The following is a 16,469-nucleotide window of genomic DNA, read 5'->3' as shown; positions in this document are numbered from 1 at the left end:
CGCCATCTTGTGCACTATAGAGAGGCACCTAGATTCCGATTCATTATCTAGTAGATGTACCGGTGCATCTCTGTGAGCTGTATATTCGTCACTCAGTAAGCAGCGTGGGGAAATTAAGAAGCTCTAAGACCAGTTGGATGTTTGAAATGCTTTTTTTCTCGTGTGCTTGTAGTGAAACTCTGTCTTTATCTATTCGATGGGCAAGCAGCTGATCTCACTCGCACGCGGTACGATACCACAGCAGTTCACAGAGAGCAGTATTACTTACAATATTAGTCCAAGTGAGTAGGCAGGTTTCACAGCTGCAGCGAGCGACAATCGACGGTGTGGGAGCCACAATCAAACAATTAGCAAAGGTCGCTTTCACTGTCGTTTTGGATATGGTGATACCGCAGCTTGTCAGAATATAGCGTCTCGATTCAATCAACACGTTAAGTTCCATGCCACTGTGCTGTATTTAGAAGCTGTGAGACTTATTTTGGAGCTAGTTACTTTTCTTACTATTACTAAACGACATCGTTTTTTGTCAGTATTCAATCAGATCGCGTTGCGCAATTTATTTAAGAGGTTGACAAGCTCAATACGGATTAATACCAGGCCAAACTTAGAGAGATTGTTGAGGATAGGGGATATTCTTGTCAGACGAAGCTTATAACTGGATAAAAAAAATGATTTTGACAATAAATTTTACACATATTCATGCACAAACCATTTTTTTTCTCATTATAATTTCCCGCCCCCCTTACAGGGAGTACATGTACGTAATTATAGCTGGAATTATTTCTACCGCTAACATGAAAGTGTTAATGTCACAGCAAACGTTGAAGGTAGTAGAGGATAAACAAGGACATGATGATAATGAATGCTCCGTCACAACAGAACGCTGAAGAAAAATATTCTGATGGCACTGAATAAAGTCGTTGTTCTGAAACGCCTCCGGAAACACACAATGAGACATCATGCTGCGTATCGGAGTCTACATACGAGTACGTGCTGGCACGATGCATCAAAATCATGGGCGCATTTTCTGTTGGAATGCGTTCGCAAAGAGAACTGAGTGAGTCCGGACGGATCGCGATATTTGGGCCGCCAAGTTCGAACATTTCGTCAGAGATACCGCAGAATTAGATGTATCCAATAATGTTGTTACCAGCGTCAACAAAGCAGTCTTCACTTTGCTAAGCCTAAGAATCCAAAGCCTGGAATGAAATTAATCTGTACAACGCAATTGCTACATATCATCAATGAAATAACTATCCACTAAGCTAAGAGAGGTTTGAGTTTTAATAGGCGTGCAGCTATCCAGGAGCCACTGACTATGGGGACGATTGTGTGACGTCACTTACAGTGGTGCAAACAAAACCCAACATTTAGTATTGGAGCAGCGGGAAACGTTTTCGTAGTGATGTGTCCCGGTACATGATGCGGCACTCAGATGTGCACAGCTGGGGGATGCCCGGCGTATGAAATTTTCCTGCATATTTTGTGATGATAATCAAGTTCAGTAAGTTCGGTGGAAGCTGTGTGATAGTGTGGAGCCATTTCTTCCTGTCTGAGCTGTGGCAGTTAGGCTCCCTCGATGAAAATGTATACATGTCTTTACGAAATCGTTTTAGGCAATAGCGCGTCTTCGACAAGATGTCAACTGATTGATCACGTACCTTCTCGCGTGTAGCGAGGATAATTGCACCGTGGATCGATGAAAAGACTTGATGGACTCATCTGCACAAAGTTCCAACCCGAAACCTATCGGGTATATTGATTCTGATTCTCAGTGCGGTATGTTCTGTAAGAACTAATAACGCGTTTCACGCGAAAGGCAAACTAATTCAGCCTTCGGTGCTGTAGAACTTCGTAGACGGCTATCTCCAAAGTTAAAATGCTCTTTTAGAGCAAAAGTAGGTCCTCTACGTTGTAATTACACAGATTTCGTGAATCCAACCGACAGCAACTTTTCACCATATGGTGGTCCCTCCTAGCACTTGACTTATCAAAATGTAGAACATACGGAGATGCCAACAAATAAAAGATGGAGATCGAGTCCAGCTGAGCACACTTTCCTGTGCGACCCGTCTCTCATCATGCGGAAATAAAAGCTTGTGGGCTAATGATTTCTGCTGTCAGTGCCAGATTTGATAAAACACTCAACATATTAATTTTTTTTATTGTAGTCAAGACGTTATTACAGGCCGCCAATACGGCATAAATCGCTTCTCCCCTGCCGTACAATGAAGGGCCAAGAGAACTCTAATCGTAACATTGATCTCTTCCTGAAAAATGCCGAAGTAGCGGTATCATCAACTGCATTTCCTAATAGAATAATGTTGGAGTAAAATAGAAGGAATATAGCGTTACGTGTCATAGCGGAGCCCTGTAACTCTAATTTTGTCCGGCATTGAGTTTGAACTTGATAGGCTCTCTAGGTTTACTCTTCGGCTATGTAGTTATGTGCAGGGAGTTTTTGTCGTTAAAAAATTATTATGACATGCAAGAATATTTGTATATGATCAGCGCTTAGTGAAAAAACTGTATGTACGAGTACGTATTTGACCGGAGAGGATTAAGGTAGATGAACTGTATAAATCTATACGTGTGAAATGTGGATGTCATGGTGTTACCGGAGGGATCGAAAGAAATTTTATTTCATTCGCGAAGATGGACGCTGTTTTCTAAAGATTCTCGACGATATACTACCCGACAAATTGGATTGGCAGAAGAGAGAGAGAAAATTAGAAACTGGATCATGCATTTCCTTACGAGTTAGTTTAGGCAGTGCGAGGACGTCAGACAAATGTGTAGCACTCTCATACGGGAAGTGCTACAAGAAATATGCTGCGGTTCATACAGAGCCTCAATTTCAAACCTTTCTGAACCCACGTTCCAAAACGAATCACGAAACATACGAATCTCGCGTAATGACACCGATGGTATAAATACAGAAGTTCGGGATGATACAAAGTAGTAAAGGGAGAGAGCATAATGACCGTGGCAGGTTAGGTACGGACATATGTTGGCTTGAGGAGTGCAGATGTAAAAGTATAGAAAATTGTTTTCTACACTTAGCCACAGGAAAGATTAAGAAAAGTATTTTTCCTTTCACCTGAGAAATACATAGTCTTTCGCGAGATACCAGTCATTTTCAATACAGGTTCATATAATCTAGTCAGTTAGTAAACATCATGGACTTTGAACGCAGAAAGCGAAGATTAATTACAAAACTTGGTTTATGTGCCTTTTGCATGGCACTGATGTTCTTTTTTTGTGGTTTTAAAGAGACTACGTCCAAATAACCCCCTCTCGACTGCATCGCGTATGGGCAGACTTTTTACTGTGTTTTAAAATTAGAACCAGATTATTAGTGGACACTATCACTCGAAAGTAATAGAAAGGGACTTTAATTACGGTCGAGACTGGATTCCAGAAACGTTTTTAAGCGTTATCAGCAAACCAGGAGTTAAAATAAAGTTTTTCTTTGTCAATTAGTTAACCAATTTACTGTGGCGTAGTAAACGGTTCAGAAAAAAAAGAAATTTATAGACATATTTGATTTAAAAAAAAGAGCCATGGAGCTGGTAGCAAGCATTTCTTCCGTATTTATTGGTAACTAGTATTTTGTCCACGGGCGTACGCATATGTCACATATACTTCACGTATATGAATGTTTATCGTATATTTAACGTATTTCACACACTTTTGTACACATATTCAGATGTATCTGGTTGACACATTGATAAACACAAACAACACACAGATTGCGCTTAGAATAAGAGGCATTCAAATGAAAACAAGAGAGATGGGAAAAAGTAAGTAAACTGTTAATTATTTCAAAAGTAATCGCCATAATTGTTAATATATTTATCCCACTGTGCGACAAACGCTCAATGCCTTTAGGGAAAAATGTTTTCAGCTACTTACGGAACCATGATTGTATCCAGACGTGCATCTCTTCGTCCGAGTTAAAGCGACAGCCACATATGCCACGCGATTTCCACATTTTTTGGAACCCTAATTAAGATCATATGTGGCCGTCGAACTGCTTTGAATGAAGTGATGCACACCTGGGTACAGCCATGGTTCCGTAGACAACAACCGCAGTGCTTCATGAAGCCGCTGACCGTCTTATCTTACAGTGAGATAAACGTATTAACAGTTATGGCGATTAATTTTGAAATGATAAACAGTTTATTTACTTTTTCCAACTGTCTCGTCTTCATTTGTCTGTCCCTTATCCATTAAAAGTATTCAAAGTTACCTAAACACAGGGAATTAATATCAACAGGTCGTTATCAGACATGTTACAAGTTACGCTTCTCAACGTCATCTCCATTCCTAGGAATGTCAAGCTACCTTACACCATCAGTATATTTATACAAAGAAGGAGTCCTGTGTACACCAGGAATTTCGTTGAAATTGCTCCAGTCATTCCTGAGTTATGCTTTCGTGTCACCTCTTTCCGCCCCAAAACGCGGCCACACCAGTGCTAAAGATGTCTTAGTGTCAGAGTATTTTTCTCCGGACGGCATGTGATACGAGTGTCACGTTAGGGAGAAATTTCTGCAGACTTTACGGCGATGTGCTGACATGTTACCCCCAGGTGTGAAGAGTCATCTGGAGGACTACCAGTGAGTCTAGTGAGGCCGAAGACCATGCACTCGATAGTAACATCGATCGTTATCGAATATTTTTGCATGTCACAGCCTATCACTCCCACCCCAGCGCTTGGGTGGTAGAGTCAGGTTGTCCCGATAGTATTTTGTACAGGCAGTGAGTCATGTAAACACAAAATTTGGTTGACGCACTGAACGACACAAATCAAAGACAAATTATATTTCATACTTTTAAAGTAGATCATTGAGCTAAATACAAGAAAGAAATACCAACAGGCCATTTTAGACCATTGTTACATATCAACCTCTTCTCATCCCAACCCCTATGGGTAGTAAGTTTATCGGCCCGCCACAAAAAATGAGTCAACTATACATCACACCAATATTCAAGAAAGATAGTATGAGTAATCCACTAAATTACATGCCCACATCATTAATATCGATATGCAGCAGGTTTTTGGAACATATATTGTGTTCGAACATTATGAATTAGCTCGAAGAGAACGGTCTATTGACACACGGTCAACGTGGGTTTAGAAAACACCGTTCTTGTGAAACACAACTACCTCTCTACACACACAAAGTGTTGAGTGCTACTGACAATATATTTAAAATTGATTCCTTATTTCTAGATCTCCAAAAGGTTTTGACACTGTACCACACAAGTGGCTTGTAGTGAATGTGCGTGCTTGTGGAATATTGTCTCAGTAACGTGACTGGATTCGTGATTTCCTGTCAGAGATGTTACAGTTCGTTGTAACTGACGGAAAGTCATCGAGTAAAACAGAAGTGAGTTCTGGCGTTCCCCTAGGTGGTGTTATAGGCCCTCTGCTGTTCCTTATCTATATAAACGATTTAGGAGAGAATCTGAGCAGCCGTCTAGGTTGGTTGCAGATGATGCTCTCGCTTATCGTCTAGTAAAATCAGAAGATTAAAAAAAATTGCAAAACGATTTAGGAAAGATATCTGAATGATGCGTAAATTGGCAATTGACCCTAAATACTGAAAAGCGTGAGATCATCCACATGGACGCTAAAACTAATCCGTTAAACTTCGGTTACATGATAATTCCATAAAATCTAAAGGCCGTAAATTCAACTAAATACCTATGAATTACAACCAAGAACAATTTAAATTGGAAAGAATACACAGAAAATGTTGTGGGGAAGGCGAACCAAATACTGCACTTTATTGGCAGGACATTTAGAAAATGTAACAGATCTACTACGGAGACTGCCTACACTACACTTACCGGACTTGGGGTGGAAAACGAAGGCGTTTTTCGTTGCGGCAGAATCTTCTCACAAAATTTCAACCACCAACTTTCTTCTCCGAATGCGAAAATATCTTGCTGACGCCGACCTACGTAGCGAGAAACGATTATCATAGTAAAATAAGGAAAACCAGAACTCTCACGAAAAGATATAAGAGTTCCTTTTTTTCGATTGCTGTTCGATAATGGAATAGTAGAGAATTACTGTGAACCCTCTGCCGCGCATTTAAGTGTGATTTTCAGAGTATCCGCTGTAATGGTACTTGAATTACGTAACCATTACGACACCTCACCTGAACCTCTCGATACCAGCAATATTCTACTGTGTTTCTGTAAAATAGTTAACATATTTCTGCGACAACATTCAGATTTGATTTCATTAATATAGAGGTACTTCGATACATCGATATGTATATATTGCGATGTTATTATTCTTATGTGTATTCTTTCTTTTGTCACTATGATCTTTCACGTACTTGTAACTGTGATTTTTGTGCCCGTAAGCGGTTATTAGAGAGTCAAGCTTTGGTCGTCATGTTGAAAAGACGCAAATTGTAGTCAGTTTATGAAATGTGATCTTTAACAGCGAGGAAGATATTTTCAAGTATGTTTTATATTGTGAAGTGATGTTTTGGAACGAGTTACGTGATATTGCAACAAAAGTAATAAATAAGAAGTGTAACTTAAATTCGGAGTGCTGATTACTTTTTTACATCACCATTATCCTAACTTGCAGAAATTTAATCTTCAAGAATGGTTTATGAAACAAATCTATAAAACTTTTGAATATCGTAGAATAACACCTAGGCCTCTTTGCATCCGAGCTTGGAATCATCACTACCTAGATTTTCGACGATTAAGCCATGAGTTCACAACGAGACCAGCATGGGAAACCGAAAAGATGAGTGCCTAGTTTATCCATTATTTCAAGAAATGACTTTATTAACTGTGCTCTAATGACACCTGCCACTTAATATAACTTTGTTGTTGCCCGAAAATTCAATATTTAGCAGCGTGAGCAACACTACAATCATAATTAATTTTTGACCTTTGTTGTGGTAGGGTTGTTAGATCGTGATGATGCAGATGAATATATAGATGTGTCAAATTTGGTTGAAATTGTTCCAAGCGTCCTTATGTTATGCTTGCGTGCCACCCCCTTCCACCCCACTCTCAGCCGTAGAGGTGTTAAGGAGGATCTTAGTGCCACACTAATGTTTTTCCAAGTTGCAAGCGATACATGTGCCCTGTCTGATATGATACGTCACTGTTTTAGCACTTCCTTCCCATGCACACACACACACACACACACACACACACACACACACACACACACACACCACACAAACCACACAAAGACGTTGGCTGTGCTGTCATCCGCCTCTACGGATGGTAACTACGGATACATTACCCACATATTACTTTTATACAAATAACGAGCACACATATACAATATGTAGGTGATACTGGTCTAGATATTCCTTAGTTATGCTTCTGTATCATGTCATTTCCAGCCACACCGGCACCAATATGGAAGGCAAGTGGTTCTTATTTACACAGTGTTTCTTTCCAGATGGTAAATGATATATTACCAAATTTGATTGAATCTGGTCCAGACGCTTAGGAGGAGATGTGGAAAATACATACATACATATATTTCTATACTACACAAAGATATATATAGAAAAGATTTTGTCAACAATTCATGAAGGTACTGTGGAGACTCTGGTAGAAACATCTTGGCTGTGATGCATCGTACCCCATCAGCAGCTTGGAACGTGTATGCTTGCAGAGTGAGTGCGATGCTGGATCTCCGCCGGCCGCCGGGCGCGCACTTACCTGTTCGGTGCTGCCAGCTGGTGGCGGGGGTTGGGCGCCCGACCGTGGTCGAGCCGCGCCGCTCGCCTCGGCCACGGCGGGCGCCCGCGCAACTCGGTTAGCACCAAAAAGAAGGCCGTCTCGGCACGAGCGTCCCTCTGCGCGGGTGGCGGAGGGGTAGGGCGGGGGCGGGGGAGCTCTCCCTGCTGGCGCCTAACCCAATAACGCTACCCGCGCTCTCCTGCATAACTGCCGCAACACGGTTACTGCGCGCGCTCTGCTTTGACGGAAATGCTTCCGCTTTTGTACGACTAGCAGCATTAACTAGACACCGAATTGTTCGAGAATAGTAGCTCCCTTTTTACCGCATTTCGCTGGTTTACACGCATATTCTAATTTGCGGTATCTTCGAATTATCTTATTAACCGGAATTATCATGCAAAAGAGAACCGGGAAAAGCGCTACGTGATAAAACTGCGCAGAAATTCCTACTTACTGTAATGAACGTCCTGGAATGTAAAACAGTAAGCCTTCCTGAATCGTAATGACTACCGCAACCCGGCTACTTGAGTTATTATTGTCACGAGAACACGGCATGTCCCATCATCCGATTTCCCAGGAATTTCGCTCGGCTTATTCGTAGATACTCTACCGTTTGTACAAAATGACGGTCATGTTCGAAATATTTTCAAGGTACTTTATGGGTCTTTTACCGCGCGATATCTTCAGACGAAATTGAGGCTCAATGGTTAGCGTCGCAGCTGTTTAATTTTACACCGATTGTTTGAAACCCGATTACTGTTAAATTGATTTTATTTCATTTCTATTGTTTTCATTTATCTGCTCATGTCCGTTGAAAGTTACTACATGAATGTTTCTTATCAAATATGGGATAAAAGGGTGTTATATCAAATGTAAAATTATAACTGGATTTCATAATAAGTGTCACAGATTTATTATGTAATATATGCGTATGGCAAGTTGAGAGCTTACAATCTTTTTAAATTTTCATATTCTGATATTTCATTCTCACATCCATTCTTATGTTCATTTTTAAATTTTATTCACACGTTTATTCTTCAGGAAAATTTGGTACATTCCCTTGGATGTTACCGATCGTAGAAACATTCGAAATGCAGATATTTCGAACACCACAAGCATTGCGCAAAGGCAGGTCTGCCACAGTGAGATTCCATGGTATGAATTTCATTCTGGATCGAGCGAGGTGACGCAGTGGTTAGCACACTGAAGTGGCATTCGGTAGGGCGACGGTTCAAACCTGCGTCCGGCCATCCTGATTTAGGTTTTCCGTGATTTCCCTAAATCCCTTAAGGCAAATGCGGTGAAGGTACCTTTGAAAGGCCACGCCGTACTTCCTTGTCCATACTTCGCTAAACCAATGGGACCGCTGACCTCGCTGTTTGGCCCCACCCCCCGAATCAACCAACCAACCAATCTCATTTGGGAAAGAAACGTCGTTAGTATTTGTGAAGATTTCGCACGTTGGGAAAATTTCGCGGTAAATCTTGCATAACGGATAACTTTTCCGAAAACTGACGATTGTAGCTGATTATGAATTAACATACACTACAAGATTTTCACCGAAATCAATTTCAAATAATGCTCTCTCTTTTTTTAATTCGTTGATCTGACATACAATTAGTAGACGAATAAAGAATATCAGTATATACTGGAAAACACTCATGTAGTTCTCTTCTACAGACATGGGCATATAAATGAAAAACAAAAATAAAAGTAATAATCAGGTTTAGAACATGGAGCGCAAAATTAAGAATTAGCAACGCTACCCACTGTGCCACCATTACATCTGAGGCGATCCGACTGATGAAAGGTACATAAATTATCTCTAAAATACCTCGAAAACTTTGTCTTTTTTTTTCAGAAACAGTCGAGTATCCACAGACAAGCCAAGACAGGTGTTCGCTTATTTTGACCCCTCTTCAAAGGAGCAAAATTTCTGGAAAAACGTGTAATGGCATTTGCCGTGTTTTCGTCAGTAAGGAGAAACCACGTATTTATTCGAAGACTCTTTACAATGTTGTGCTTTGTTAGCCACTGTGCTGTAGCCAAACGTTAAGTTCGTATCTTCCTCGAACCAATGAACCACCTCATGAAACAAGTAACGAGAAGACATACAATTCGATACACAATCTGATCTGCTAGGTGACTTGACTTTCATTTACTGAGATATTTTATGCAGGTGAAGGTCTCTTTAAGTACCTGCAAAGCACATATGAACTGTACCTATACTTGTTACAAACTTCATTCATAATTTTTTACTCAATGAATATTACATACTGCCGTTTGACCACGATAAGTTGATCTTTTTGGTGATATTCCAGTAGCGAAGAAAATCGGCACTACTTGTAATGTAGTCGTATGTCTCCGAACGCTGCCAATATTTCTGTGTGAGTCACTTCCGCTTTCGTACACGTAAGAACAAAACACAGACGATGGTGCCAGCACTGCAGGAAGGAGTCGGCGCTGACTTTCCTTCACCGCTCTTCTGCCCACGGCAGTCTTCACGCGGAAGCATGACCTGCGTATTGCCATTCTCGACGACAACCGCGCGATTAGTCGGTTTACTGTGGCGAAATAGTGCGTAACACACACAAGTTCTATCAATCGATTACGGGTAAGAAATATTAGTTACGTGCGAACTGATACTTTTTTGCGTTTCTGGAACAGATTTCTTGTCTCATGTGACAGATTTTCTCCTTGATGTGATCCATCACGGCGCAGTGGTACAGAAACTGGTAAATAATTACGAGACTATTAACACCGAGTCATTGTAAAAATATTACACTCCCATGCCCTAAAACAATGCAATTACTGTATATTTAATGAAAATGAGAAGTCCACGTAAGTGCAGAAAAATTACTATCGTTTGAAATTAAGGCCGTTTGTGAGGTTTGTAATATTCTGCTACCCGAAGAAGGAGCGAGGTAGCGTCCTGTTTTAGGTGTTAGACTCGCATACAGGAGCCGCGGGCTTTCCAGTGATTTCCCTAAATGCTGCTATCTTAATCCCATTCCTTCTCGGTTATGCCGAAAGCAAATTCTTTTCTAGTGAGCGTACGACATCCATTCAGATAATAACAAAAAGTAGTTTCCTGTTTTATTTTCTCCAAATTTCTGAAAGAAGACTAACAGGTATCTGTCATTTTACCGAGAACGGCCGTAAAGCAAAAACTGCGTGCGTTCTATACATGGACTTCAATCGCGGTAACTTTCATGCTTATGAAATTGTTAGCAAAACTGACACACAAAAACTTGTTAGTCAACGCAAAAATCATGCCATGCTATTAGTTCGGTTATTGTAATTCTTTCGAATTCTGTTCTTACCTTTCTTTGTCAACTGACTGTAGAATGTGACAGGATGCGTACGTATATATTGAGAGTGACTTATATTGGAAAGTGACGCATCTCTTCGAGGAGCGAAAAATGCATGTATTCTTGTTTCGGTGAAGACTGTTCTTCCTGACCTGTAATGGTGGCGAGATGCAGTAAGGGCTATTTTTTTGTATAAAATGTCTACGGGAGTTAAATTATCTCGGCTGACGATCCTTGTATTTGCGCCATGTCTAAAGACCTCTGTGTCCATGGGACTGGCGTGATCATAATGGACACTGACGACGGTGCTATCAAGCTAGTAAGAATGGCACGCAACGAATACTTTACAATTTCAGCCAGCAAGCTTCATTTGGACTGGCTCTGGCTGTAGTCCCCCCTACCGTACTGATTTAGTCCTAACTGGTGCTTTAAGCATACAGACAAACAATAATACTTTTTTTACAAAACGGTCCCCTTGAATAAGATATGTTGGTTTAGTCGTAAAGCATAAGATTTTTATAGTGCACCTCTCCATTTATGTCCATTGCCAGCTATCTTTTTCATTTAGTCTTAACTACTTCATCCCGCAGCATGTACCTTATACACTCGGATATTAGCAAATAACAGAACGGGTAATTGAATATGCCCTTTTCTTACGTTTTCGTAAAAATAACTTAAAAATCGTTTTCTGTTTACTGTTCTTCCATCACAGAGCTAATAAGCTCATTGACGCTTCGACGAAGGTTTTATGTTTCAGGTCTGCTTCTTTATGTTTGATATAATCCTGTTTACCCACCGATGAAGAGACTTACAGCGGTGGAAAGAGCGAGGTGGTGCATTGGTTAAGACCCTGATTCCGGAGGAGCGAGTTTCACATTCCCGCAAGGCCTCGTATTTCTTGTTTTCCGTGTTTTAGATGACACTGAGATGGTTCACGCCGTTAGGTCACAATCGATTTGCTTCGTCATCCAACTGTGCTAGTGATCCGTCTCTAACGAACATGTTTTTCGCTTAAGTCTTTCTGTAGCATACCACGAGTAGTTTTTTTTTTTTTCTCTTCTTCGTCATGACCTTCCGTTCTGAACAATTTCATGGCAATAAGAACTCTCATCTGAACCAGGCATTTCTAGGACATCACATACCAACAACTCCGTAAGCGATAGTGTTTGAAAAGGTTTAATTATTTCTCTCCCTCTACAGAACAGACACCGGAAACCCTCAGCAAGGCAGTTTTGTGGTCTCGGAAGATTCGAAATCAGTTCTGGCCAACCTGGATTACGTTTTTAGTGGCCATCCTAAATTACTCGAAACGAATGTCAGGAAAATTCCTACAAGAAGCTACGGTTCATTCCTAGTCCATCCGCGAGGCTAAGCTCTAACCATTGTTCGTAGATCATACAGAAGAAGTGGAGGCCAAGGTGTTCTGCCAGACTGACGATTCCATAGAATCGTCAACTCGACTGAACACGCGGGAATATTTTTGTGGGTCATGAATTAAAGTATGTGTGTGTGGGTGGGCTGAGGGGTTGACGAAGTGGTATCAGGCTTTTATAAGCAGTGCTGTGCTTGAGTACGACTTGAATGGCACGAGCAGTTTACGTCATAGCGCAGGAAATCTAGCGCTATGCTTGAGTTCTCCACTGATCCGTGATCTTGCAACTTCGCACCATCTCCATAATGTGTCTTAGGGTATGTTCTATGTATTTTAGCATATGTTCCATGGTATGTTCTATGTATTTTAATAACATAAATAACTGTGAAACACGGACTGCATTGTCTTCCATGGTGCAGTTCATATGTAAAAACTCCAAACTAAGCAAAACTCCGTGCGAACAGGTCTCTGGAGACCCAACGGTACTGACCGTTGCCTTAAGGTATCACTGGATGCGGTTATGGAGGGGGCTGAGATCATCACATCCCTCTCCCGGCCATTGTCAGTCTTCGAGATCGGAGACGCTACTTCTCAATCACGTAGCTCCTCAATTTGCCTCTCGAGGACTGAGTGCACCCCGCTTGCCCTTAGCGCTTGACAGACCGGACGGTTACCCAGCCAAGGCTTAGCCAAGTCTGACAGCGCTTAACTTCGATGACCTGACGGCAACCGGTGTCACCACTGCGGCAAGGCCGTTGGCCATGTGTAAAAACAGCAACTTATAAATAAATAACAAATCGCAATCACGATTCAGTCCAGTTCACGAGATTTCGCTCGTCCCATTGTTTGCTGACATCTATTAGTACTAGGGTCACGACGGAGCTTGCCGCTGTAATTTATTCTTACGATAATAACACGAGTATTTCATTTATTACGCATTTAATTCATAATAAATATTTTCCTTGTAGTGAACGAGTGTTACCATCTTCTTTTCAAGCTGACTAAAAGCTGGTAACTTCTTTTTATTTTATCCTACTACGTGAACAGGTATAGAAATGCTCCCTTGCAACGCACTTGGTAAATCATTATAGTCTCTAATAACCAAATAAACTAATGTACTGATTTCGGGGTCGTGTGGTCTTTTTTGAGGGAGAACATTTGTCTTTGCTAGTTTTACTTTACAATACTATAAATATTTATACAGGTTGCCCCAGGAGGAATGGTTAATATTTAGGGACATGATGGGAACTATCATTCGAAGCGAAAAGAGTCTAGTAAACATGAGCTGTAGAATGCATACCTTAAGAACAATGAGCACTCATTCATCTTCGATACTGTCTGACAAATCTCTTCTGATGGAAGCTCTTCTCTTTCCATATTCTGAGAGATGGTAGTGTGGATCAAAACAAGAAAAAATGTCCAGTACACATAGGCTCTAAAGGCCACAGCTTAAGCGCTATAAGCACTTGTTCTACTTCACTACTGTGAAACACATATCTTCTACAGACCTGGTAGACATTTCTACTTCGAACAATCGTTCCTATCGTATCCTTAAATACTGACCGTTCCTCGTGGAACGCTACGTGTATCCATCCGTAATGTACGTGAATGCGTGTTTTTAATCAAATGACACTACATGATTCCAGAGACCTTTTCAAGTCCCAAACACCTTTGACGTATATATACAGACTGAAGCGACGAATGAGAATTTGTACTAAGGTCAGGCTTCGAATACGGCTTTCCTGCTAGGCAGATGCGCTAGCCGCTACGCCTCTGTAGTACGGTGGCTTTGCACAATGGTACAAACTATCCCAACTCATCTTCATCCTCAATCCAAATTCACGTGAATGGGAATTTCGATTGAGAAGGGAGGTGTGGTAGGTTAGTCCGTGCTGTTGTCCAAAGCTACTGTGGTAGGGTGGCTTAAGTTGTTAACGCATCTGCCTAGGAAGCAGAAGACCAAGGTCCGAATCCCCGAATTGGTACAACATTTCATTTGTCGCTTCACTCTGCATACATACATCATAGAATTGTTGTTGTAGATTTATTCAAATTTAGCAGCAGTATGTGCAGTGTTGGGGTATAATTTTGTTTCCGCCTGTGTTTCACGAAACTGTCAAATTTTAAGCAGAGTCGTAACATATTATGTGAAGTTCGCATTTCTTGCTTATCGCTTGCACTCGCATCGGGCGAGTGAAATGCCACGTGATTTTTCGAGCAGCGCTCGATGAAGTATCGAGATCTGCGACGTATCGGGAAATCTCGGGCCTGTTCTAAGCCGCATATCGTTTGCCCAGCCCTGCTTATAAGATACCACTATGTCACGTACAGCCTTTGTAAATTGTTTTTCGTGTGGACACGGTCGTGTCCACGAGGTCTGATTGATCGGACGTGTGAGGCGCGGTGGGAGGGGCGCGTGCCTACCATGGCAAAGGTGGTGCTGCCGTCCTCCACGAGCAGGTCAGCGGCCGCCTCGAGCTGCGCGGCGTGCTCCAGCTCTACCTGGCGGCGCTGCTTCTTCATGTTCTCGCGGTGCATGTCCGAGCGGCTCGCGTAGTTGACGAGCGCGAACTCGAGCAACGCGCCGAACACGAAAGTGAGGCACACGCCAGTCCACACGTCGATGGCTTTGGTATAGGACACGGGGGGCAGGGAGGCGTTGATGCCCGACGTCTGGGTGGCCATGGTGAGCAGCGTGGTCACGCCTAGGGACACCCGTGCCGGGATGGCGCTCTGATCGAGCCAGAAGGACACCCACGACACTATCACCAGCATGCAGCACGGGATGTAGATCTGGATCAGGTAGTAGCTGAACTCGCGCTTGAACAGCAGGTCCACCTTCAAGCAGCTGTACTCTCCTGCAACAAGCAAACACACCCACATTCAGAATAGTCGAATACAATCACTCGGAAATATTTGCCCCTGCCGCATATTCTATACGACGACAGAGCTAAAATTTTTAATTTCACAAACCGTCTATTTGCTCTGGTAGGTCCAGGTTCCCAACAGTGGGACAGACTTTTTGAAATCATCTATACGGTGATGTAGGTTAAGACCCCAAGTACGACACGTTTGCAGCCATTCACCCCGGTGGGTCTTCCTTTGCGAGTAATCGACAACAAAAAGCTTTAAGAATGTCGCATGATGCTCAAGGGCTTTAATTAAGTTACCTTTTACGGACTGTTTGTGTGGGATAGCGGCGAGGATAAAGTCTCACATGCAGTACATTGTGGGCTCGAATCTCATCAGGTGTTTTATATTTTTTATTTTATTTTAAAGCTTTATCAAAATGGCTTTGATCATTATTTTTATTTAATTAATTGGTTTAATTTTTTGTTACCTCTATCCCCTTGTCACAGCATTTTAATCACTGTATGAACTTTTCCATTTGTCCTCATTTTTCCTTTATATAATTTTGTACTCGGAATATTTGTGAATGTGAATCTAATTATATTTATTTATCTATTACAATGTTTAAACACTTGAAAATATCGAAAATAACAAAAGACATAAAAATAAGAGACATTCAATCCAAAATTAAAGTCATAACAACCATAGAACCATTTAAATTAAAAAGCTCTCATTCAACAAAAACTCTATAATCAATTATTAAATAATAAATACCCAAAATAAAAAGTATAGTTCTAGAAAAAAATAAAGAAAAAAAACTCAAAGAACAAATAGAAAACAAATTCACGGCCTAAGATGAAAAAATTCATATCATTGATTCCACAAAACAACATTTTTAATTAAAATACTTACGCAACCTAAACAAAAAAATATTCCCCCTTTAAACAAAGAATATTTAAAGGCAATCAATGTAAAAGTAAAAGATGATATTCACGAAAATAACCAAGAGAACAAGTATAAACACCAGAATAATAATTACCATAATCTATTTATATCGAATGTGCAATGGTGTTAAACTGTATTTTTCGTTACGATAAGTACTTTTTCTTGGTAATCATCATACAAGGATTCAAAACATAAATTCCTATTCCACTGTGGACAAAACAAAGCAGATGAAGATTTATAACGAGCGCAAT

At 41.1% G+C, this 16,469-nt stretch overlaps 1 protein-coding gene across 7 annotated transcripts in view; it reads right to left on the bottom strand.

Annotated features, from left to right (window-relative positions):
- LOC124612901 (glutamate-gated chloride channel) overlaps window positions 1-16,469 on the bottom strand; it is a 707,093-nt gene that overhangs the window by 90,293 nt on the left and 600,331 nt on the right. For 5 of the 7 annotated variants that reach the window (XM_047141399.1, XM_047141390.1, XM_047141371.1 and 2 more), the window contains one exon: window positions 14,848-15,281. In XM_047141399.1, coding sequence (XP_046997355.1) covers window positions 14,848-15,281 — 434 coding nt within the window. The remainder of the gene's footprint in view (window positions 1-14,847; window positions 15,282-16,469) is intronic. The other 2 variants (XM_047141415.1, XM_047141424.1) reach the window with 1 other exon arrangement.

This window comes from Schistocerca americana, chromosome 1 (genome assembly GCF_021461395.2).
Source record: "Schistocerca americana isolate TAMUIC-IGC-003095 chromosome 1, iqSchAmer2.1, whole genome shotgun sequence".
NCBI classification, from domain to species: domain Eukaryota; kingdom Metazoa; phylum Arthropoda; class Insecta; order Orthoptera; family Acrididae; genus Schistocerca; species Schistocerca americana.
This window is presented reverse-complemented; position numbering and strand designations above follow the sequence as displayed.